We start from the raw sequence: 26,195 nt of genomic DNA, 5'->3' as shown, positions 1-26,195 counted from the left end.
TAACACATTCCAGCTAGTAGCCTCCAAGGAGCTGTTTGCCACCCCGGAGCACCAGTGCATTCCAGCCTTGTCCCACGTCCCCCAGGCAGCTGGGGCCGGGGGCACAGGAGCTGACTCCATGGGCTGCGTCAGCTGCAGATTTCTCCACGCTGGAGGAAAGGCCAGCTAGGGAAACCAGGCTGCTATCCGGCCTCTCTGTGCTGGGCCCAGGTCACAGCTCATGGCCAGGCCTGCCGTCTGCTCCTGGCTGCTCTAGTAAAAACCCTCCTGAATGGGGCTTCCCTCATTCCCACTTCAGGACACCCAACTCTCGCAGCTGCCCTGACAAACTCTCACGAAAGAACCGCTGGCGCTTTCTCCAGGCGATTTTCTACCTAGTTGGTGAGAAAAAGAGGCCACTTTGGATCATCTGGTTCCAAAAGCTGTTAAAACTCTGCATTTTATTTGCTAAAAACAGTAACATGATAGTTAACTTAGCACAAAAATGACAGTATAAAATGTGGATCTGTGTACACAGCATGGCCAGCACTTAGTTATCCGTCCCCCTCCATGCCCAGAATTAGCAACAGACAGCTGAGCGGAACTGGTACGTGACCTGCCAAGTTGTTTAAAAAAAACCCCACAATTATCATCAGAGAAAAATAAATTCCATGCAACTTTTTAAATAGTAAAAAATAGAAACTTTCCCTTCTACGGGCACAAGTTTTCATTGTGCATGTAATATGATTTCTGTGTGGGGCTGAGATCTGCTGAGCATGAGTGCACGGTCAGCACCCCTTAGCCGGATCACTCATTCCATATTTAGCAGCAAATGAGTGAACACATGTAATGATCCCAAAGCTCATGAGATTTGGTGTTTGTTCTTAAAGACGCAGCTCCTGGAGTCAGGTGATTATCTCAGCTTTCATTTAAAAAGTAAAGTAAGTTTCTAGCCCCATTCAATAGCAAAGAACTGCTGAAAACTGTGAAACCTAAACGGCTCAAACACCAGAAGGAAATAAAAAGAGACCAACACATTATTTTTTAAAAATCCCATGGTTTTTAAGCCAGTCCCATGATTTTGAGGGTCCCCAGTCATGATCTTGGAGTGGCTGAGGTTGGTGATATTGCAAACGCTGACAGGCAATTACAACCTGCACTCCGGGTGAAATTCTAGTCTCCTGTGCAGATCACGAGCACCAGCTCTGTGCACGGCTTACATCCCACCTGAGCTCTGTTTTGAAGGCTGCAGTAGCACACAAGTCTGGTGCTGCATCCTCTTGAGTGTGGGATCCAGAGAAAGGAACGATGGGTAAAACTGTGCACGGGGCAGGAAGAACGGACTGAACAAAAGCTGCGGGTTAAAAGTTTTTCCTGCAGCATCAGCGCCGAGGAAGCTGGTTGTGTGTGGAACAGATAAGTGAATGCTGGCCGTATTTGCATCATGCCGAAGGGGGGCCCATAAGGAATTCCAGTGGAAACAATGATAAATATAAGGGAACGTGCCTCACCCCGTTCGATCCTCATCATATGGCAAGGCAGCTTGTCACCACTCAATGTAGAGGGACACAAACGCCACAAACACACATTTTTCTCAGCACCAAGGCCTGAATGGCCTGGGCAAGGCCCAGACACAGCAGCAATCCTTTGGGTTTCTGAGCCGGAGAGCAGCAGCCCATTTGCCCTACTGCATAACGCGAGCCCAAGCTGTGCTCCGGCTCCCGAGAACAGAGCCCGCAGGGAGGGGTGCCTGGACTGACAGAGAGCCCTGTGGCTCAAGCCCTGTGCTGGAGGGGAGCACCAGCACACATCCCCCCATCCCCACAGCAGCATCTATGGACTACCCCCAGTCCCTCCGCTTGGAGGGACTGGAGTGTATTTTCCTGCCCTCTCAGCCCCTGGACTTGGGCTTTCCTCTGTCTCTCTCTCCTCCACGATCCGCTCCTCCCTGCACTGACTGCTCTAACAATAAATACTACGGCTTCTGGTATTTTTAAAATCGCGATTTTCCAACATTAAAATAAAAAAAATAAAAAAAACCCAGTGTGTGTTAAAAATAACGCAGCACAACGCAGGCGGCTCATCGCTCTTTGTGCACGACGCCATCCACGGTGGGGATCTCGTGGTCTCTTTCCTGGTGGGGATCTGCCATGTGGCTGTATCTCTCACCGCGATGACATTCCAGGAAGGGACCCCAGTTCGCAGCTGGCCGGCAGCAGCTGGCAATACGCTGGGAAGGAAACAAAACCACATTCCCCAAAAGGGGATTTAATCTCGGGTGCTGATATTTCTTCGCATGTTTTTATTCTCTTGGACGGGTTTTATTTTGTCATTTTTAGTTGGACAGCGGGGAGAAATCTCAGCACCGACCTCCCCGCTGCCCCCACCCTCTGCTTGAGATCCACAAATCAAAGCGATCCGAACAGTGGGTTACAAATCACAAGTGCCCAGCCAGTTCAGTTGCATTTAAAGCTCGTTCTGCAAAGGTGCCTGGGTTGAAGGACTTGTTCTAGCAGACGTTCATCCCCTGCACACCTCGTCTGCTCTCCTCTGCTTCCCTGGCAGCTGCCCCACGCTCACCTCTATGGTGGAAGGTGACATCAGAAATAGATCACCCTTTTCCCTGTTCCTCCGCTTCCCTGTCTCCATCTTTGCCTGCTGGCTCAATTCATTTGCATACTGCAATCTAATTTGCTGAAACTAAATGAGCTGAAGAATAAAGGGATACAAAGTGGCCATCAACAAGTTGAGGCTTGAAATTAGACGAAGGTTTCTAACCCTCAGAGGAGTAAAGCTCTGGAACAGCCTTCCAAGAGGAGCAGGGGGGGCAAAAATCCTAAATGACTTCGAGACTGAGACTGATCTATTTATGGAGGGGATGATCTGCCTATAATGGCAAGTAGCCAATCTGCGACTGCAACTAGCAAATATCCTGCATGACAGGTGATGGGACACTAGATGGGAAGAACTCGGTTACTACAGACAATTCTTTCCCAGGTGTCTGGATGGTCCTGCCCACATGCTCAGTGGCTAACTGATCGCCAGATTTGGGGGCAGGAAGGAATTTCTCCCCAGGTCAGAGAGGCCCTGAGTCTCTGCCATTCTCTGCAGCGTGGGGCATGGGTCAGCTGCAGGTTTAAACTAGTGTCAATGGGGGATACTCTGTACCTTGACATCTTCAAATCATGATGAGGATTTCAGTAACTTAGCCAGAGGTTAGGGTCTATTACAGGAGTGGGTGGGTGAGGTTCTGTGGCCCGCGTTGTGCAGGAGGTCAGACTAGATTCATGATGGTCCCTTCTGGCCTTAAAGTCTAAGAAACTACCAGCTGGCAAAGACATCCAGACAGCCAGCCAGACCAGACTATTACACGGAGACCATATGATATTCCTGAGATATAGCGATGCTATTTTCACCCTCTGCACAGATGACCAACTCCCTCATAGATTTCCACCACAACCTCAACCACCACCACCCACCCGTCCATTAAACCCCCTCTGGAGCGCTCCCACACTAGCACCAACCTCCTGGACCTGATAAGCTTCAGCAATGGAACCCTTACGACAAGTATGTACAAGACACTCACGGCTCACCACACCTGCCTTCACAGACCCAGCAGCCACCCCAAACACCCCAAGACATCTGTTATCTACAGCCAGACACTCCCAGACCACAGAATATGCTCCAAGGAGAAAGTCCAAGACATGCACCTTAGCACACTTAAAACCGCCTTCACAAACAAGGACTCTCCACCAGAGAAATAGATCACATCAAGGAATGGGCCACCCAAATACCCTGAGAGAACCTGCTTCAATACAGATGTAAACCCCCACAGGCACCTGCCACCCAGCACTGGAACCCATATGGGGAGGGGGGGACATCAAAGAGTTACAACCCACACTCGATGGGGATCCCCTCCTGAAAGGAATCTTTCCTGAACCCCCTCTTCTGGACTTCAAACACCTCCCAGCATCTCCAACCCTATCATCAGAAGCAAGCTCCCTTCAGACCAGGACACCCCAGCGCAAAGCAGCACCAGACCCTGCCAGAACAACAGATGCAAAACCTGCAGATGTATCTCCACTGCTACAATGATCAACACCGCCCCCTCCTCCCCCCACCCCAACACACCTTTCAAGCTTCAGGGTCCTACACATGCCTGACTTTAGATTTGGAAGTGCATCGTTCAGACTTGGGGATACCAACTGAAGCAGTAAAGGAGATCATGAAGACCAGGACAGATTGCATGTCTTCACCCAGGGAAACACAGACCACTGCCAAATGCCAGGGATTTGTTTTGAGCCAGCAAGTTTATCTGATTAACTCAAGAAGCCAGGGTCTGATCCTGCCCCCTGTGAAGTCACTGTAAGTATTCCCATTAATTTCAGGCAGGGCAGGATTGGCCCCAGGGCAGATGTTCTCTTAGGCCCTTACCTGCCACAAGTTTCCTTGAGCTTTCACTATTTTCACAATCGCAAAAATGGGAATCCAGATGAGGCAGAAGACAATCATGCACCAGCCCACAGCAGATCCCCACGTGGGGTATTCGACTGAGCCGTACTTAGGGGCTGCAAACGTGACCAAAGACCAGAGCAAAATCACCTGTTCAAAAAAGAAAGGGAGAAAATTCGACTGAGGCTCAGGCTGATTTGCACTGATTACAGAACACCCAATTTACCGATTCATCGACAAGTGAACCTCTCCTTTTCTGACACAGATTTAGGCTCCTTTCTGTATAGTCTCTGCCTTGCGGTTCAGGGTTTTGTTTTCAAACACGGTCAGGCAATAAGGGTGCTCATGCATTGCCCTCTACAGAACTGCATGCAAACACTTTTATATACGTCACCCGTCTTGCTAGGCTCTGCAGACACATTTATCACACACTCGGTTTGCATGCACATGCATGCTCTGAGGATGTGGAAGGACAGCTCACTATACCTCTATGCGCTAGTCGAATGTTTACAGGATTTGGGGCAAGAATGCGGAGTTACGTTCTGGAAAACATTCCTGCACAGATAAGATATTTACAGTAAGCATTTCCTCAGAGGTATCCTAGAGAGATTAGAGATAATGTTGGTGCTAGAAAGGGATATGCAACAGTTTCAGGTGTGGTTTTTTTATGAGAACCACATGAGAGCACAAAGCGGTAATTATTTGAAAGAACACAAAAAGAGTAAGGAAGGTGATGGATGGACTAGATTCATCCCGGGTGTAATGCCGTTGGCTTCAACAGAAATGTGTCTAGGATCTAGCCCAATATATGGAAGACCCAAATCAAGTTAATCAGGAATGTGTAGAAAAGCAAGAGTGGCAACTGAGAGGAGAAATTTCAGAGTGATGGAAGGGTATTTCCATGTAAGGCCTTTGACACATGGGCTTTGTGTTAGGAAGCGGAGATGGATGGTGGGTTCAAAGCTGGATGGAGAATGTTTGGAGAAGTCAGCGCTGCTCTGAAGGGCAAACTCCTGCATTAGAGCTGGTCTGATCATGGAATTCCCATCCCGCAGGAAATTCCAGTATCCCAAACTGGGATGGGCCAGGTGATGTGACTAACAGCGGGAGGTGGCTGTGCACCTGTCAGTCCCATACACCCCCAGTGAGGGAACTGGGGGCCTGAACCTGCCCCATGGACAGAAAGCAGTCAGATTGTAGGGGCAGGGAACTCACTCCAGAGAGCTCCCTACTCTTCCCCATTCAGGTCCACACACATCTTGAAATACTTCCCCTTCTGCTAAGGCCAGGCACTAGCCCGCAGAAAACCCCACTCTGCTCCTGCTGGGCAGTACTGGAGATCTGGAGACCTTGTTGCCCTTTGGCCGTGGCATAGCCTAGGAGGGTGAATGGCGGTAAAACACCTGGGCATTTTGGGTTGTCAGACACTGGTGCAGTGCAGAGAAGCAAGCCAACGTTGTTCTGAATTGCAGTTGCAATGGCCAGGGATTGCCAGAAGACAAGGGCGCCAGCCACGCATGCCCTGTGGCCGGGGAGGGATAGGCTATGAGTTGCCACGCTGGCTCAGCACCGCCCAGGTTTCTTCCTTGCGTGGAGCATCCTCAGCTGGCCTGTTCCTCTGGCTTTAAAGCCACCGCAAAGGGGCCAACGGTGCAGTTCCAAAGCTTTACATGGAAACTGTTCAACATCCAAGGAATATATTCTTTGCCACAAATTCGACTATGGTACTTACACACAAGAGAACAGGCGTAATGAAGAACCAGCATGCTCGCCACCACAGCCAGAACAGCCAGCTCTTCTTCCCAATCATCATTTCAATGTCTTGAATAAATCGGTTTCCTCCTATTGACAGGTGGCCAAATAGTGCACTGTAAGATGGGTGTCTACATTGTGGGTTTTATGGTGTACAGGGAACCAGTATGGGCAGATCTAGAAAGCATGGACGCATGGCTCCTTATAAGTTCATGGAGGATAGGTCCATCAATGGCTATTAGCCAAGGTCAAGGATACAACCCCATGCTCCAAGTATCCCTAGCCTCTGATTGTTAGAAACTGGGGATGGATCACTCCATGATTGTCTCTTCTGTTCATGCCCTCTGAAGCACCTGGTACTGGCCACTGTTGGAAGCCAGGACGCTGGGCTAGATGGACCATTGGTCTGACCCAGTATGGCCATTCTTATGTTCCAATTTGTAAGAAATACCTTTGACTAAAAAGGTTTTAATAAAAGAACATTGGATACGGGTAAAGAGTAAAACAAGAAAAGTACTTTTTATTTTTTTAACAGGTTTGCAAAGCTGGGCACAACTTTAGAAAAATATTTGAAAGGAGCGCGCCCCTCCTTTATTATTTAACAGTATATATTTTTTATTCCGGCCGAAAGAATTTCTTCCTTTGTTTTCCATTGGCTGGGTACTAAAAGGTTTACACCTTTTCCGACCGCCTACTACATACATGGGTTTTTTTATACAAACATTTTTACATGTTTATGCTAATGAACCAATTTTTTATGCAGGGTGTGCGATAATATTTTAATACCTTATTACGCATGCGTCTTTTAGGGTGCCTTTTTGACCTCCTTTTAACAGGATTGTTTAATTAGGAGTTTTTATTCCAGAAAGGCAACTTCCAACTACTGGGCCCGTTAATTAGCTAAGTTGGCACATAACTTTAGCAAAAGCAGGAAGGGGGTAGACCTTAGTTTCTTCATCTTATGGTTTGCCCTTTATCTGTATCCAGGCACTTGATGTCTGCTTGGCCTTTAACTTTTTCTTTATCTATTAGTCCCCCCCCTTCTCCCTTCTTTCTCAAGCATTTCTTAGGCTTGAAGCTGATTAAATAACTTTCTAAGTTAATATATGCATATAACAAAAATATTACTTTTCTATACCTACAACTATTTTATTTCTTTTAACACTTAACTCTTTCAAATTCTTTGGGAGAAGAGATTTTTAACCATTGAGATATTACACAAATGTTTCCGTAGAATTTGTTGGTTTTGTATCTATGACGTGACCAGAATTATTCTTGATTTCCCAGTGTCAGTAACTTACCATAAATCCAGCTAATGCCTATTACTTCCAGGACAGCTGCAAAAAGGATCCCCCATCCAGCACAGAAGTGATCCACTAGGTTAACCCAGTAAATTCCTGCCTGCAAAACAAACAACAATGAGGCAGCTTTTCACCCTGTGCGCGTAACCTTTCGTATGGAGATCAGAGGAGCTGTGTTGCTCATGCCAGTTGCATTACATGTCAGAGTGGGTTTTTATTTAAAATCCCTGTTTCCCAGGGGTGGAGATCCCATGCATTGCACATTGTTTCACTTCAATATTTATATGCACTTTATGGCATATTGCCGGTCACTGCAGTAACAACAAAGCATATGTAACACCACACGTGGGGTGACAGCAGGGTTTGAACCTACAGTGCTTTAACATCAGCTTTTGTGGCTTGAGCTAAAGAAGTAACTCTGGCAGTGTGCTGCCGAAATCGACTTTGATCCTCTTTCATACACCAGCCATTAGAGGGCGACAAAGACCCACAAGTTCCTCCTGTGGGTTACGCACAACTATAAATGTTCGTGTAAAATAGTACGATAGAAAATAAAAGGCTGGGGAATTACTGAATGTTATCCCACCACTCTTCTATATTTTTCCTTTACTTCCAAGCTTCTCTTTTGTCATATTACAGGTGTGCTGTACAACAATATACACCTAGCCTTCAGTTCATTGGGGCTAACTTCTTTTGGGGCAGTAACTTTCTCATTGTAATCACACCTATAAATCTACATTTTTCATATGGCCCTTAAAAAAATCAATCTGAAAAAGCAGTCATCCCACGGAAGTACATTTAGTGAACTGAACCAATATAATAAATCTATTTTAAAGGCTAGCCTGACCAGCTGCAGAAGCTTTTTAGCTAATGATTTTTTAGGAGCTGAATATACCAGTTCCTGAGAGCGGTCATCTTTGGTAATCAATTCTGAATCTATCAATATCCACTTGCAATTCCTACACTGCTGCAGGCATGGTGTATACATGTTCAACATTACACAAATTAATCTCCTGAACTGGAGAAAAAAATTCAAGTCGACGGCTCACAGAAAATAAAAGAACAGTTCACAAATTATCGGCTGACAAGGGCTCCCATTTTAAAAAGTTCTTCAGTTCAATTATAGCCATCTCTGAAAGACTGGATTCTGGAAACACTCCCAGTAGGGCTTCTTGTCTGCAGAAGTGAAGCATGTTCACAGGTGTTTGTAGAACTGTGAGCATGGATGACACTCTCTCAGAATACATGGACATCGGCTTTGCTGCTGGCCGGGACTTTCTTGTCAACCAGGGAAATGGTTTATTGTCTTGTATAGATCCTCCCACCCGCTGAACCATAATGAAACCCATTGTCAGTAAAGAGTTAAATGTTCTACCTGAGTGACACAGATGAGACCAAGCAAAAACAGCAACAAGCATATTCCCAGGGTTATGGGGACTCTCAACCGTTTCATCACCTTGGGGTATAGGTCTTGTACCGTGGTTGTAATGGTTTCTGCAGGGGAAGAGAAAAATTGTACTTGTTGGACACAGGCAGCAAAATGAAGAAATGCAGCGAACGCTAACCTGGAAGCATTTTGGTATTTTGAGCAGAACTGCTAGACTAACTGATTTTTCCGTTCACTGGCTGTTCAGAAAAAAAAATAATAAAAAAATAACCACCTGTCGATTCAAAATGAAAATTTTTCAGATTTTCCAGCAAACTCAGAAGTTGGGGAAAAAATCATTTTGCATTGAACAAAACACTTTTTTCAACCTCACACAAAGCATGCTGAGCTTTTTTAAACTTCTTCAAAATAAAATTGGAAGGAAATTTCTAAACAAGACGTCGTTGTAAATTGAAAAATTAAAATGTTTCATTTAGAAAATGTCAAAATGAAATGTTTTGATTTCAGGGGAAGGTCCAGGGAAGTCACTGAAACAATTTAATGACATGAACACAAATTCTTGGAATATTTTGGTTGATCCAAATCTGTGTTTCTGGCGTGCACGCACGCACGCACGCGCGCGCACGCACGCACGCACACACAATTTCAGCTGACAAATTTGATCCAGCTCTAATTTCAAGACCTACTCACCTATGGAAGCAAACTGAGAGTCAAGCCCCAACAGTAAAAGCATAAAGAAAAATAAAAAGGACCAAAGAGGGGCAACTGGTAACTGGGTGAGAGCTGATGGATAGGCAACAAATGCCAAATCAAACCCTGAAATAAAGAAGAAGAGATGTTATCATCATGATCCGATCAATGCAAAATTGACTCATTTCTCTTAAACTTAAATAACGGGAAATTATACCAGAACATGGCACAGAAAGTGAGGTTTTGGTTGGGTAATTTAAAGACTAAATTTTTGCCATCGACTATAATCAAAGCAGGATGGGGCCTGAAATCACTGAAACAAACTTCGCTGAAGCTTTGTATGGATTCCACTGATATTTGCACAGGTTTGTACAGGCCATGGCTGAATAGAATTGCTGTAAGAGATGAAAGATTTAGGGCTTGACCCTGCTTTGATTGAATCAACAGCAAAACTCCCATTGGCTTTGATGGGCACTTAATCTGGTCCCCAAATCCATCATTTATATATACGGCAAAGACCCAAAAATTTGCTCTGCAATGAGGACAGTTACTCAATCACCACTGTGGAAAAATACTAACCACATTCCATTACTTTCATTCAGATTTGAATAGGCCAATATTTCAGGCAGATGCTGAATGAGAATGAATTCAAACAGCACAACTGGAAGGTTTGGGGTTCTGAAATAGATGAGAGGTGAAATTCCCACTGGTGAGAAGTTCTGGTTTTCCCAAAGGCCTGCGTGCTACTTAAGAATCAATTAAGCCCTATTTTGAGTGTTTAAGTGGGACTTAAATTGTGCATATGCCTTGTATGGGGTGACTGTCACCTATAATCTGAAAGTTTTACTAATGCATTTGATGCAATAGGACAAATAGAATCAATATCAAGCCCATATTTTCATTTTAAAAATGTCCTTTTATAACCATATGTATCGATCCGTCACGGCTCCTGTACATCAGCTGAGATGCACACGATACATACAGTGGCATTTTCAACAGCACCTTAGTGACTTAAGAGCAGTAGTTCCATCGACTTATGGTGGACAGGACAGCGTGAGGTCAACCAGTGTTGGAAAACCAGGACAAAACGTCCTCCCTATTTCAAGCCTCTACCCGCTGAAAGTGCTTGACACCAATCAGCTATGGCTGGAGGAGCTGAGATTAAACAGGTCTAGAAAACAACTCAGAAAAGAGTGATCGACAAGAAGTCTTCATGATGTATGGCGAGATGATCGAACGAACCTGAGTCTACAACTTCAGAGACGGGTCTGTCTGCCAGGAAAGCCATATGTCCCAAAACAGAGAATATCGCAAATCCAGCAAAGACACTGGTGAGGCAGTTCACCACACACACGGCAATGGCATCGGAATAGCAGTTGTTATGGAACTTATTGTAGGAGGAGAGCGTGACCAGCCCCCCCCAAGCCACTGAGAGGGAGAAGAATATCTGAGTAGCGGCATCTTTCCAAACCTAAAACAGAAATAATTTGAAGTAGGTTATTATATTATTTATCCCTAAATACTTTGTTCTAATCCCTCTGGTGTGTCCTGTAAGCATATTTTTTTTAAATTAATTTGATGTGAATTTTAGAACTGGTGAGAAGTGCCATATATTGATTAACCTGGGAAGTGACGTCTCCTATTCAAAGGGCATGAAGGCTCATCTTGTGCCTAAGGCACTGAACTAGAACCCAGGAGATCTTGGTTCTATTCTTACCTTGGCCATAGGCCGCTTGTGACACCTTGGGCAAAATTGCCTCAGCATTCTGTACCTCAGTTTCCCAATACGCCAGTCCCATGGGGAGAATACTTTCCTACTGCACAGGAGTGAGGAGAGATTGAATTCACTGACGTGTCTGGGAGGCGCTGAGCTATGGGCGCCAGAGAAATGCCGATGTGTCAGTAAAACAAGCACAGCATAGGGTGGCAATGGTGGAAGCTCCCACGCATGCTGTCCCACCCACGCTCCTCAAACTGCGGCCTGGAAGAACTGACTTGACGACTGTGGAGATAGTCCCAGTTTATGCCGGTATTTCAGGTGATGTGCAGCCAACACCCATCCACTGAGAGCCAGGGAGACCAGACTACAATGGACACCAGCCAGCAATAATATGGCAACGACGCGCACTGTGGCCGAGGGGAGATCTGAATGGACAGTCTAGTGTGAAAGGCTCGAATCTAAATGCAGTCCCCACTCCCTTGGCCACTCTTTATTAGGGCACACGAGGAAGAACCAGGTGTGCGCTTTGGTCTTCTAATAGGAACGGAGGTTGGAGTGATCCTCAGAAAATCTCCACGCTAGGCGTCTCCTCCCTTGCTCCTCAGCCCCCATCCTACCCTGAGCAAACGTCTAAGGGAAGGCATCGTGTTAGGGGACCGGTCTGAAATTCAAGTCCAAACACGCAGGAAACCTGCTGTTGAAATTCACGACGCCCAAAGCAGACAGCCCCCTACTACTCATTCCTCCTGGCGAGAACTTTATCATCAGGCCATAGGACACGGCCCTGGCTAGTACAGTTACACACTCCTGGAAAACAGAGGAGGGTAACACGGAGCAAATCTCAGCTGAGCTGCGTTAGCTGGCAATCCTAGCCAGGCCCCTCTTTAGTCAAATGATGCAGGGGACTCACCACGTTCCTGGATAAATGGGCCTGAGGTGGGGACAGAGGGTTTCCCTGTAACTGTGGGTTTCTGGAAGGCACGAGCCAGTTTTAGGTAGTGACTGGAGGGGAGGGGTAAGAGGAGTCTGACTTGGTTAAGGAGGAAGCGATGATATTTTGGAAACCGAGCCACACGCTAGCCTATAGAAACGTCCAGCTCGTGTAACTGGCGGCTGATCCAAACCAGCTGATCCTTGATACGGTCACTGAGCCTCACCTCCACCTCCATCAGCTTGGTGATGTTGGACTGCGCGCCAATGTAATACTCAATGCCGTTCTGAGCGCCTTCCAGGGTGGCACCTCGGACAAGCAGGATGACGAGCACCACGTACGGAAAGAGAGCTGTAAAATAAACAACCTGCCAAGAGAAACGGGGGGAGAGGCGTTAGCTGGGGGGGAAACGCTCTGCATGAAGCCTCAGACAGATCACCACCAGAAACGGGCCTGAGCCGAGCCCCTGGATGCAAGCAAACCGCTCGATGCTGGAGAAGTCTGGATCCAAGCCTGGATGTGCATGTTCCCTGGTTCAGGTCTAAAAATGACCCGTCTGGATTAACACACTGTGCGGCGCAGCCATGTCCGAACCCGTCTCGGTGAGCTCCGAAGGCCTGCCCAGCTCAGCTGCTGCTGTTGGGGTGTTTACTAAAAGGCTGAACAAAGCTGTGTGAGAAGATTCAGTGACTGAGGAAAGGGCCCTGTAAGCGCTTTGGGGCAGGGACTCCGGCTTTTTGTACACAGCTGGGTCATGGGCCGTGGCTGGGGCACCTATGTGCTACCACAGCAGAAACAAACAGCGGCAGCAACACTGGAGGTGGGACTGACGGCCCGTTTCACTGTCATTTACGGCTGTAACTGAGCCAGATTAGCCGGTTTGCCTTAGCACAGCATTGCACCACAGCACCCTGGCTGTGCTGGTGCGGATTGCCCAAGGGACACTCCTGCTCTCGTGCTGGGAGAGACGGGCCTACAGGCTAAAACCGGAGCCGGTGCCCAGCACCCTGGGAGCATGAAGGAATTGGAGGCTGCTGGCTGAAGAGCCCTGGGCTGGCCAAGAGCCCGGACTGTACCCCAGAGAGACTAGAGTGGAAGCCAGCATGGGCCAGAGACAGGCGAAGGGGAAAGGCAGAGTGTGGCGGAGAAGAGAAAGAGGCAGAGAAAAGTGATGGGGGAGCAAGGAGAAAGGGAGACGGACAATGTCAGGAAGGGCAAGAAAATCAAGGGAGCTCGGTGTGGGGGGGGGGGGCGGCAGATCGGTGTAGGACCGGGCAAGGAACTGGAGGAGCCAGGCAGAAGGAGAAACCTAGGGGGGGCAAAAGAAGAAGAATGGGGAGAACAACAGGGAGCGAGGAAACCCGGCCAGGGGGACGAGCCTCCGGTAGGAAAATGAATACCGCTCGCCCCCTGCCGCGAGCAGGCAAGGAGCTCTCGTTAGCCCCGGCGCACCCTCCTGGCTCTCCTGGCCTGAGCAGAGGCAGATGTGCAGGCTGGTCCTGGGGCCCGGCTGGAGGGGCCAAGCTTGGGGTCTGACTGAAGGGTCTGGTTGCAGCGCACCCAGAGGCAGGACCGCCGCACGGCCCCAGGCTAGCGTCCAGCTAGCCAGCTCGGACAACGCTGGCCGAGAAGCCGCAGCAGCACAGGCGAGCCACTTGAGTATTGACCCAGGATGATGGGTGAGAGCGTGTACAGCCCACGGAGTCAAGCACCACCGAGCACGGAGCAGGGTGGCCGAATCAGGCCCCATCTGTTTTATACGAGCAAACAGCAGCAGCAGAGTCAGACCTGGCCTGTGGCACGGGCTAGAGAATCAGGGCTGAACCCTGCCAGGTGCTGAGCTCCCGTTGAAGCTGGGATCAGGCCCAGAAATCTAACACAGGCTCCTCTTGACCTACCTTTCCTGAAGATTTTATTCCTTTAAATAATGCGGCTCCGACTATCAGCCAGGAGAGGAGCAGGCAGAGGGCCAGGTACCAGACGATTTCGCCCGTCTCGTCCAGCCCACTTGAGCGCCGAAGGGCGACTTTGCTGAAAGCACAGAACATGGTCACTTGCAACGGAGCACGGCAGCGGCTAGCACGAAGAGTCCTGCTGATTAGCCAAAGCCACGCCTGGGGCAGGGGTGCTCATGTCTACTGGTGACGGCACACCCCTGCATCAGTTTCCACTGGTGCCCAGCCGGCCAGCCCTCCTCCACCCCTGCCTCCGTTCCTTCTGCCTCGCTGGGCTCTGGAAAAATGCATCCTTTTAGGACGCCGTTCATAAAAACGTTTAGCGAGTGCTGAAATTCCATTGCCTTCCTGCGCACCAAGTCAGGCTGGGGGGCGATGGCAAAGCTGGTTTCTTTGGATGCTTCAAAGAGAAACCAGTGCTTTCCCCTCCCCCCTGCCCGGGATCGGCGCTCCGTAGGAGTACATTCTGCTGTGCTGTTTTTAAACTGTGAAGAGCCAGTTTGGGTTCTTAACCGGAAGGATGGGCTCAGCACAACAAGGCAGAGAGGAGGTGGAGGAAAACACCTCTCCAATGAGCCTGCCCATCCTTCCATCCACTGGCAGCTCAATTACCATCACAAAAACGGAAGTAGGTAGATTCCAATGAAGGGCCAGATTTTTCTCAATGGAGCAACACTAATTGATACCCACTGAGGATGGTGAAGAAACTGAAGGTACAAGTGGTCAGTGGGGTAGTGCTAGGAGAAAAACCCCTTTGGGTTATGGCCTTTTAGGCATCTTAATTTTTTGCAGCTCCAGGTGCCTTGGTAACAGACACGACAGAAAACCTAAAACAGTGAAAGCAATGTCCTTCGGAAAGATTTGTATTGTAACAGCAATGACCCATGCTTAGGGGGGCACTAATTCACTACTGATTCTTCTCCAGGGCGTCCGGAGTCACGGGGCTTCTGGCCTCACACACGCCCAAGGCATGAACTGATGTCACGCCTAGCGCACACCCTGGCATGGCGTATTACTCTATTAATCATCAGACAACAGTGAATCACACCCCAGCTGTAAGGCGTGTGGGTGAAACACCCGCAAATTATAAACACAGGCCTTGGAAAGTATTCTGTAATTACAGGTATATGAGAAGCAAGTGGAGTGGCTTAATATTTTTAACATACTAATTTGGGATAAAGGATGTACCTTATGTTCGAGCGCTAAGCAGTCTTCAGTCTTTGAGGGGAGAAAACTGCCTTCATTTTATCATTTATTTCTGAGTTATAGATTTGCTCCTGGGCTCCTCTGTGACTTGCATTATGTTTGTTAGGCCCCCTGATTCAGCAGTTCGTGTCCTTTCTGGACAGACCTGCTCAGCTTTAGTTTGCAGTCCCATTAGCTTGGCTCAAAACTGTTTCTGGAAAGTGGCACGAGACACACAGAGGATTCCTCCAACCCCCTGCAGAATGTACTGATTTTAGCAATGTAAAGGGTGCTATACTTACTTCCAGTACTGCTCACTGGGAAGCTGCACTTGCTTATATGTTAAGCTGCCATTGAGACAGGTTAGATTGTTGCTGGTGACGTACGAGTAGTTTGTGCGAATGACTGTCCCGTTTAGTAAGGTTGTATTGCAATCACTCACTGAAAGAGAAAGGACCGTTAATGTTCAGTGGAGAAAATAGAAACAGACTGATTACAGAGAGTGCCTTTTTCATGCTGTTATGGCTTTAGTTTGTATTCTTGCGGCAGCTATATTACAAACAGCCCCCAGATGTCACTTTCAGATGCGGATTTGGCTCCATAGCCAAACACCCCCAGGTCTGGTACGCTCAATTCAGAGAGCCTGGTCAGCCTAATGTAAAGATAGGAAATGGTCACAAAAATCAGATCTGGGTGCAGTTAGGATTTCAAACACTTTGATAATCCAAAGGCCAGATCCAGTATTTCAGTTCACACCCATCTATAGCAATCCAATATCACACTGATGGGGACAGACTGGCGTTATGACCAGTTCTCTTCAAAATGTACCCCAAATCTCTTGGCTACTATTTAAGCCAAACAAGAGTTGATCAGTGCATTAAAGAGCAGTATCAGCATGAGGATTTCTTTTACATGAAACCCTGGTGAAACAGTAGTGCAGTATTCTGGGGCAATTTGTCTGACTTTTATACCTATTCAGCACCCTTTAATATGGGCTGAAACATTTGTCCAAGTATCTCATTGAAATTTATATATGTAAACACTTTAAACACCACATCACAACAGCGTTCTATGATGAACTATTAAACTTAACTGGGGGGAGGGGATGTGAAATTACAATTTTAAAATATAATTACAATTTTAAATAATGCATGCACACAGCCAAACAATAGCCTGGAAATGTTATCTAAAGACCTGATGAAACATGAAGCCAATGTCCATCCAACACAGCCACGTGTACAGGATAAAGGATTTTGGAAGAACTCAAGGTGAATGCAACAGATCTGCATTTCTTTTGCATTAGGAAGGCAATTTCTTTGTCATGAAGCTCTAATGAAATTGCAGTGAAGTATTTTTGGTGATTTTATGCCAGTCTAGAAATATTTTATTCTAGCGAAGAAGGAAAGATGGGTAGAAAGGCAGAGAGGAGGATTCATTCCAGTTCCCAACAGATCACATGGGCAAATGCTACAGGTAGATAGAAAGAAGATCAGTCCAGGTGTCAACTGGTTATCAAGGTATAGACAGCATCATGGCCAACTAACTATCCCACTACTGCCCTCTTTAATGTATTTTGTTTATTACGGAGAAATGGAAGAAATGGGATTATTCGGAGTAACAGTGTGTATTATTTAACATTACCGTACCTATCGGTGTTTTGCTGCAACTGTCATCTGCCCACTCAAAGCAGTCCGACCATGGCAGTACACTTTGGAACGAGGCAAATAAATAGTAGAGGGCATAGGCAATGATGACATTGTAATAGATAGTCACGAAGGTGGTGATGATGACCATAGTGATCCCCACTCCTAGAAAAGAGAGAGTTGATGTTTCATCATCCAACCCAAACACAACAGAAAGAAAATGTAAAGCATCAACTTCAGTGAACTGCACATTTCTTTACGCTTCTACCACGTTGGCTTGAAATTATTTTACTGTCCACTGGATTGCATCATATTGATGGGTAGATAGACCAGGCAAAGCCAATTCCCTGTGAATAAACCCTGAGCAAACATCAGCTTCCTGTGCATGCACAATGAGCAGGGGTTCATTTCAATTCATTCTTCATCAGCCACCAGGTGGTGAGAGAAGTTCCACACATGCAGAGAGAGGAGGCAGTGAAGGCTGGTGTGAGGTCAGAAAGCGACCAGACAAAAGTGACATGCAGACACATGGTGGAGCCAGTTTACTGCAGAGCAAAGTTCACGGTGGGTCTCAGACCACATGGTGTAGGCAAAGCTCTCCAGGCGACCCCATGACAGAGTGGTACTTGAGCTTCAAGCACACAGTGGTAGAACTTTTTAATGTTTAAAAACTCAGGTAACTATTTGTATTGTCCCTGTTGCATCCCGGCCTAATGGAATCAGGCTAGAGAAGAGATGATCTAGACACACACATGTGCCATTTTAATTTTGAAAAAGGCTGCCTATTGAGCAGGAAGGAAGGTGCACTTTTGGATTTACAGGTTCATTCATTCTTTTTACCCTGCACAGCAACAAAATAGAGATGGGCTGCAGCCCCAAAACTAGGGACTGGATCCAAGTTTTGAATATCCCAAAGGTGGTTTTGGAACCAGGATTCAGGCTAGCCATGCAGGAGAATCAGAGCCATTTGAGGCGGAAACTGGCAAGGCACAGTAAATGCCTGGACATAATCCCCTTTTGTTTTCTACTAATGAACAGGATCAGCACAGGTACGGCACATAAAGTTCTTAATGCGATTAAAATGTAAACTTCCTTATTCCTACCTTAATCCAGCTGGGAGCTCAGGAGGGTATGCAGAGCCAATGCTGCCCTCATTTATGTCCCTCCTTCTTGGAGCAGAATGGATGCAAATAATGGCAGACTCTGCCCCATGATCCCCATTCCCATGTGTGGGGCCTTAACAGGCTATCCAAACCCCGCATCCAGATGCTCACATTGACATGGAAAAGTTCCACTGTATGATTGCAGAGGCTTTAGTGCCCCACAAGACCACGCTGCTGGAATAGGAGTCCTCCCCCAGAGAAATATCCCAACACACTGACTTTAGGGAGTGCACGCCTAGGTGCAAAAAGCGGTTATTTATACATGCAAGTGCCAATCTGAGCAGCTAACTGCAGGATTGCCACATCCCATGCAGACCCCCATTTAGCATATAGAGTGAGCAGACATAGCCAGTAAATGAAAAACAAAGTTAGACTGAAACTCTGGAAAATTGCTGCTTCTGATGTATTACATGTAGTACCATGAATTCAACTGTGCTTTCCTCACAAATAGTGCATACTAACCCCCCTTAGTCTGGCCATCCATGAAATAGCATGACACGTTGCGTACCATGCTCTGGAGTCTAATTTATGACACTAGCCAGAAGCATTATGGGGAAATTATTAATCCGCTTTTGACTGCTAACAGCAGCAAAAGAAGATCTACACATAAAAAACAAATGAACTGACCTTGTAAAATTGGTAGTATTCGCCACACAGAAATTGGCCCCAAACTGGCAAACTGCCCCAGGGAACATTCCAAAAAAAATAAAGGCAAACCAGCTAATGCCAGCATAATTGTGTAGGGTATTAGAAAAGCACCTGAGGAAGAGAGAAAAACCTGTTATAACTACACAAGCCTACTCCTTTTTGTATATCCACATACGCAAATACACCAAAGTGGGTTTTAATACGTACAGACTCTACAGACTGGTTTTTGCAAAGGCCTGTGTTCTGTAAAAACAAATAGTATTTGCAGAGAAAAGGCGTAATTACTCATTGGAGGTCTGACCCAGCTCCCATTAAAGGCAATGTTAGTGACATAAGCACTGTTCTTCTGGACAATAAAGTTCCCATGTATTTAATTCTTTCACAATGATAGATTCTTACCAACCACAAGCTTCACAATCAGCTGGTTACCTTTTCCCCCCAGAAATGTTTGCCTCTGTCACATAGATCCCTGATATCTTTTCAGGCATGACTAAGAATTGTGCCTATGGCACAACTGAAAACATGGCTATGTCTACACTGAGGGCACCGTCAGATCGATTTATCTGGATCGACTGAGCGGTCAGTGAAGACCCGCTCAGTCGATCCAGAAATCGACGCAGTTAAACCACCCCCACAAGTGGTGTGCTGTTGCGTTAATGGGAACGCAGTTCCTGTCGGCGCAGTGCAGTGAAGACAGCGCGGAGAAGAGAAGCACAGAAGTCGACAGGAGTGACGCAAACTACTCTGCATAGTTTGCGTAACCCGGGGTAAGCGTAGACCAAGCCTATGTTTCACAGGAAAAGCTCAGGTCAGACAGATGCTAAGGTGGCTCGATCTCTGAACACCTTATGTAAAAGGCCAAGAGTCAAGATACATTAGGAAAGCCCCACACCAGGGCTGGACCCTTCATATTTTGAATAAAAGGGACTAGGTGTATTTGAACAGCATTTATATGGAAGTTCTTAAGTTATCTAGTTTCCCCACATACTTTTTCCTATCAATAACTGCTTACATGAACACAATACAGTAGCTCAGCCCAAGATTTAGATTTTGTCATTTAAAAACGAAGGTTTTACAAAACCAAATATTAATACAAATTTAATTTTAATTTAAATAATTTAAGTAAAATAGAATGTGCACCGTGCTGCACGCCCAGATCAGGCACTCAGACTTCCACGTTACATCAGTGGCACCTGCAAATAAAAAGCAGGCACAGAACTGCTTCCCCAGAGATATTTGCACCTCGGATTTCCACATACAAAGAGAAAGGCTGAATTATTAAAAACGGACCTCATCTCTTTTCTATTACTATTAGGTGCCAAGCAAACGTACAGTGTTACATAAATACTGCTGATTAGAGTCTGCTGTCCTTAACTCACCTACCTGGGGCTACTCAGCACAAGTCAGATACTACCCAGATGAGTAAGAATGGCTCAGTCTGGTCCAGAATATATAAATGGCAGCAATTCAAAACAAACCTTTAACAATAATTGTAGACCCTGCACAATATCACCAGCTGCTTCTCCTCTGCAGCGATGCCTCAGAAAAATACATTGTTCTATACTGCCACAGGTCCTGAGAGCACTGAGCCAGCTTGCTAGGCTCTGGAACGTAAAACTGATGAATTTTTATGGCACAACTTTTCCTTTGGGAAAATAAGGATAAAAAACAGTCCAACACACACTGCTCTCGGGAAGACAGAGACAATATTTGGCTGTGTATTCTTGATTTTGTTTGCATTCTACAGTAGCTTATGCCTTTTAATTTAAAGCAGAAATGAACTGTTTCCTTCTTCGTACTTCGTGGTGATTTGCAACTCACTAGAACACGGAGAGGTTTGTAATTCGTTTCATATAGTTGCTGACTCCTTTCTGATATAGAGCCTCAGCTTGTGTGAATGCTTTCCTAAATTCCACATTAAACTGCTGTTAGTGAAATCTATTGTACTATGAGACGGACCAGCATTTCATATTTGTTATTGTGTAGAAGTGTGAGAGACTCAACACCCTGTAACTGATCTGATGTCCATGCACAGTTGTTGGCCTATTTCTTCTTTTCACCCACTCCCACAGAAGGGTTTAAGATAAACCAAAGCCTCAGTTCAACAAGATACTTAAGCACATGCTTTATCTTAAGCATGCGAGTAGCCCCACTGAATTCAAGCAAACCACTCAGGTTTAAAGTAAAGCAAATGTGCCGTGCTGAAGGCACCTGGCCTTCCAGGCAGAAGGAGACAAAAAATAATCCCAATTAAATATTTTTTAAAACTCTAAAATTTCTCTCAAATAGTTCTTTCGTGCCATATACAAAACTACAGGATCGTGCAGCACGGTATACAGATTTTATCTGATTCAGTTTGGATTAGCATTCTGCTTCGCCACCCATGAGTAATGTAACCAGACCAAACAATGCTAATAAAAGATGCATACCAAGAACACCGCGATGAGTTCCATAGATCTATATCCCAAATATCTGTCTGTGAAATTACACACACTGGTGAGCGGTACAACAATAAAATACAACACCTAGTGAACTTACACGGGAGTTGGACTGGGCCCTGAGGCATTTATCTTAAACACCCACTTTTTCCCATCCGAAATGGGATCTCTGACTTCCATAAGTCACAGGGCAGGCCAAATTTGGTCTATCCTATCCCAGCATTCAGCCAAGTGATTCAGGAGAGACATGGCAGGTTAAGCCGGTCCCATGGTTCTGGAGGGAGCTGCAACTCTTACTCACATGAGCAACCCTTTCTCAAATGACCAGCCCCACTGCACCGACAATAGAGAAATCAGGGATGCCACTAAAGCTCCAGGCCAGCAAAGCATTTACGGAGGTGCAGAAGCACGTGAGCCGTACTGCTGCAGTCTACTTACTTGGGGCTCACACCTGGGCTTAAGAGCTTTGCTGGGGGGAGCCGTGAGGAGTTACACAACACTGCAGATCGCTGTCCGGGTGGTTACCCCTCCCTGGCAGTGGAGTAGCGGACAGAGCACTGGGCTGGGAGTCAGGAGACTCGGGTTCTGCAGCTGGTTCATTGTATAGTTTGAACCAGTCACAGCCACTCTGTACTTCATTCTCCCCATCTGGCAGGTGGGGACGAGGATCGCATTCGATGGGCACGGTTAATTAAGTGCGAAATGGTGGGATAGCATCATCCCCCAACAGGTGAAGAGCTTGGGGCGGATATTTGACGTTCTCCTTCCTTCCCTGGTACCCTGGTACCCTGCTGGCTGGAGACGGACGCACACCGTGTCTACACCGGGCGATTGATGCCAGTGGCACCGCCGGCCTGGGGCGCAGAGCCGGAGGATGCCCCGCGTGTGCCCGCCCCACACACCACCCCACCCCAGGGGCCAGCAGTGCCCAGGATCCCCGCCTTACCTCCGCCGTTCTGGTAGGTCAGGTAGGGGAAGCGCCAGACGTTGCCCAGCCCCACCGCGTAGCCCACCATGGACAGCAGGTAGTCCGTCTTGCTGGACCAGTTCCCACGCTCCGCGTTCTCGTCCGGGTGCTCGGCGCGGCCATCCTTCGCCTCCGGCACCGAGAAGTCCTGCGGCAGCGGGGGGGAGACGGGCCGTGAGAGCGCGGCCGGTCCGCACCATCGCGGGGCCGGCACCCCCCGGACACCCCCCGCCCCAGCCACCCCCGCCCCGCCCCGCCCCGTCCCGTCCCCAGGCCCGGCCAGGGACCCGACAGCGCCGAGCACACGGCCCGGGGGCAGCCGGGAGGGACAATCGAGTCAGCGCCGGCCGGGACCGTGCCGGGGCTGGGAGCCGTGCGAGGGGCGAGACCCGGGGGGGGGGCGTTACGGCCCGGCCCGGCCCGGCCCGGCCCAGGGTCCCCGCTCCCGCTGCACCGACCCGGCCCGGCCCGGCCCGGCCCGCACCTTCTTCCTGCCGCAGCACAGGCGGGCGGGCAGCGTCGGCATCCTGCGGGCGGCTCGGCTCGGCTCGGCCCGCGGCACCGCCGGGACCGGCCTTTATGGGGCCCCCGCCCCCGCCCGGCCCCGGCCCCTCCCCGCCGGGCGGGGCCGCCTCTGCGGCAGGTGGATCACCTGAACCCTCCCCCCCCCCGCACAGCCATCCTCCCCCCACAGCCTGCCCCACACCTGAACCCCCCCGCACAGCCCCCCCCACACACAGCCACCCCATCTCCCCCATCCACCCCCCACCTACCGCCCCTGCCTGCCCCCCTACACACAGCCACTCTCCTCCATCCCCCACATCCTGCCCCCCAGCCAGCCCCCACATAGCCATCCCCCCATCCACCCCCCCGCCTGCCTGCCCTCCACACACAGCCACTCTCCCCCCATCCCTCCCATCTATCCTATCCCTCCCGCCCCATCCATCCCCCCACCTGCCCCCACGCCTGCACACATCCATCCTACCCCCACCACAAACCCATCCTACCCCCACCCCAGCCATCTCCCCCTCTGCCTCCCCCCCCATCCATTCACCCCTCCTGTCCCCTCCATCCTCCCACCTGCCCACCCAGCCATCAACCAGGTATGGAAATTCCAGCGCCCACATTAAACTTCCTAGGAGCCCTTTGCAATTTGCTCAGGGAGCGAGCTCCCAGCCAGACGGGCATGGTGGGGAGTGTCCTTTTCTGGCAAAGTCACCTCTAGGCCAGGAGCCAGACAGGTTCCTGAGAACAGGTCTCTCTCTTTACACGCCGGGACTGCGTATTTCACAAAGAGCCTTTATGGACAAGATATCAGGAACGGGTCAAAGCACGGGCAGGAGACAATTCTTCACGGGCAAGCAGACTGAGGGGGGTGGGAGGAGGTTGACTGAGGATTTAATGCTCTTTTCCATTTCTAACTCCTGCCCGAACTCTACGGCCCGTTCTCTTTGGGGCACCAGTTTGTGCCCCCCCTACTTACACGGAGCAGTGTCAGACTGCACAGATCTGGGGGCCTTCTCATGGGTGAGGAGCTAAGTAAGCCTGACGCCATGCAGCCATGAGCACAAGGCATAGTTGGAACATTAAGTGTGCGAAAGGTAACAGGATTGTACTGGGATCTGTTGTGTCATCCGGTGCAGTAGGATCCCGATGAGGCTCGTGTGTTACACCACGGGAAGAATGCTACGCTACAGTACCTGCTGAAAGAGATGCAACCAGAGTTGTAGTACTGCGTGACACACTGCCTTTGGTGAAGGCAGGTCCCTGGGTTTCGCTCTACCCTCTGAATTCTGAGTTCGAACCAATTCAGCCTGAAAGAAAATGCAAATCTCACCCAAACTCAAGAGAAACCCAGAAATCAGCCCAAATTCTCCCAGACTTAGCCCCAACTTTCTTTGGATTGAAATGAACATTAGTGGACCTGCTGACAAACTGGAATCTCAGTTGTTAGTTCGAAGTTACCCATGAAACAAGGTGAATTGGCCTGGTTTTATGGGGAGTTCGGGACAATTTGCGCAGCTCTAGTCATTGGTTCTTCCCAGCTGGGATGAAAATTGTTGTTTTGACCAATGTCAAGAGGGACAAAAGAGCTGAGTTTTCTTCAGAACTACAGTTTAATGATTCAAAAGCCAGCTCCTGTTCCTGGGTATGTGCTTAGTTGGAAATTAAACTAGAAAAAAAACCAACCTGTTACTGAAACCTCTCCCTTATTAAGTGTGTGTTGTAATGTTGTGAAGTCATTTACTGGGCATGTATCTAGAGATGACTAAAGTAAAGCTACACTTACTGTACTGCACTGGGGATGTATTTGATTTCTGACCACTTGAATGTTCATTTTTAACGCACTACTGGTATTAATAAAAAATACATCACAGGGGCCTATTGAAGGAGAAATTCCAAGCCACTTAAAGGGAAGAATTGCCTTCACAGAGCTTCCTTTTACCCCTCACGCTGATGAAAGGCACAGCTGTTTGATTTGTATTTACTATTGCTTGACTCGGCCAACATGAAAGGTCAGAGAGATTTCCCACTCACTTGAGCTAACCTTTGACTTCATCATAGTGTAACCATTACCCCGGTTTATGTGTAAGCCAGTTCTCAGTGAAATTCCCCATTCAGCAACACAACAGTAATAAGCAATTTGAACTCACCTGCACAGAACTAGGGTTTTCAACAGCACCCGAGTGAGTCAGGGGCCTTGTGCTCAGAAGTCACCTGAAATTACTCTGAATTCCACGAACAACCATCCTGCTACTACAAACAAATAATTAAAAATAAAGCACTCGTAGCTTTTTTTTACTGTGATGGCAACACAGCCATCAGATACCCAGGCAGCGGCACTGCAAGTTTGCTAAGCACATACTGCAGTCCAAATTCTCCTTTCAGAAACACCAGTGATTTCAGTGGGAGTTCAGTGTGGCCCTTGGTTAATACCTGCACATCTGCAAATGTGAGAGACACACACATTCGATGGGTGTGAAAGAAACTGGGGAGACAAACGGCTTCCCATCCTGCACTGGGCTGTGTGTCATCTGTGACACCAATGCGTACAGCACTTAATGCACATGACACAGCGACCGAGCAGGCGTGTGCCAAACAGGAGTAGTACAAGGGGCCTACCATCAATAAACGTTATCCCCATCCACCTGTTACTGGAAGTTCCGCCCCCATCCGCCCACCTGTCACGGGAAGCCCCGCCCCATCCGCCCACCTGACTTCCGCCCTTGCCCCTGGAAGCCTCCACCCCCTGGACCCATAGGTCCCGCCCCCGACCCTTAAGCCCTCGACACTGTCACCAGAATTCCCGCCCAACCGGTCACCTGACTTCCGGTCAAGGAAGTCGGGTGACCAGATGGGGCGGGACTTCCAGTGACAGGTGGGCGGATGGGGCAGAATGTCCGGTAACAGGTGGGAGAATAACGTTTGATTGATGGTAGGGTCCTTGTACTACTAACGGGGAAGAGACAAAATGGGTGCAGCGGACCAAGGTGGGTCCCTGGTCCCAGTGGACAGGAACGGAAGAAGACCCAAGGAAGTGAAGTGACAGATTTGGCACAGCACTCAGCCCTTGCACAGAGACAGGTGCAGGGAGCCATGCCAAGGCTATGCATGCCAAGGGAGGCTCTCCAGACCAGGATCAAGTAACCCAGAGGAACAATAGGCATTTGGAGACCAACACAGAGTGAATGCAGAGAGACGCAAACTGCCTCCATGCCAACAGACACGGCTGAAAAATGAAGTAAGCCATACGCAGCTGTACCCCTGGGCTAGCAGCCAAACAAGTGTGTGCGCGCACACACACACACACACACACACACACAAGCAGAACACTGCTGCTGTTGGGAAGGGGTGACGACACACGCACAAACACGCCCCTCCCCCCAGCTTTTGCATGCAGGCGGTTGGCAAGACCAGGCAGTGAGAGAACCGAAGTCCGCCAGCTGACCCAGCCCAGGAAGTCATCCCCTCTGCAAAATGCCA

At 48.3% G+C, this 26,195-nt stretch overlaps 1 protein-coding gene across 1 annotated transcript; it reads right to left on the bottom strand.

Moving 5' to 3' along the window:
* Nucleotides 1-163: 163 nt before the first annotated feature.
* On the bottom strand, nucleotides 164-22,746 carry SLC6A14 (solute carrier family 6 member 14). Its single transcript, XM_067547995.1, has 14 exons — nucleotides 22,696-22,746; nucleotides 22,191-22,359; nucleotides 18,786-18,917; nucleotides 16,999-17,160; nucleotides 15,655-15,793; nucleotides 14,111-14,243; nucleotides 12,439-12,579; nucleotides 10,804-11,032; nucleotides 9,562-9,687; nucleotides 8,860-8,978; nucleotides 7,485-7,584; nucleotides 6,164-6,273; nucleotides 4,414-4,581; nucleotides 164-2,209 (listed from the first exon to the last, which is right to left on the bottom strand). Exons 1-14 carry the CDS (start codon nucleotides 22,735-22,737, stop codon nucleotides 2,060-2,062), a joined length of 1,920 nt encoding a protein of 639 aa, XP_067404096.1. The 5' UTR covers nucleotides 22,738-22,746; the 3' UTR covers nucleotides 164-2,059.
* Between the last annotated feature and the right edge of the window lie 3,449 nt (nucleotides 22,747-26,195).

This window comes from Emydura macquarii, unplaced genomic scaffold, assembly GCF_026122565.2.
Source record: "Emydura macquarii macquarii isolate MOO-44397 ecotype Brisbane River unplaced genomic scaffold, CSIRO-AGI_Emac_v2 contig_1253, whole genome shotgun sequence".
Taxonomy (NCBI): domain Eukaryota; kingdom Metazoa; phylum Chordata; order Testudines; family Chelidae; genus Emydura; species Emydura macquarii.
The sequence above is the reverse complement of the archived record's forward strand: the minus strand, read 5'-3'. Positions and strand labels throughout refer to the sequence as shown.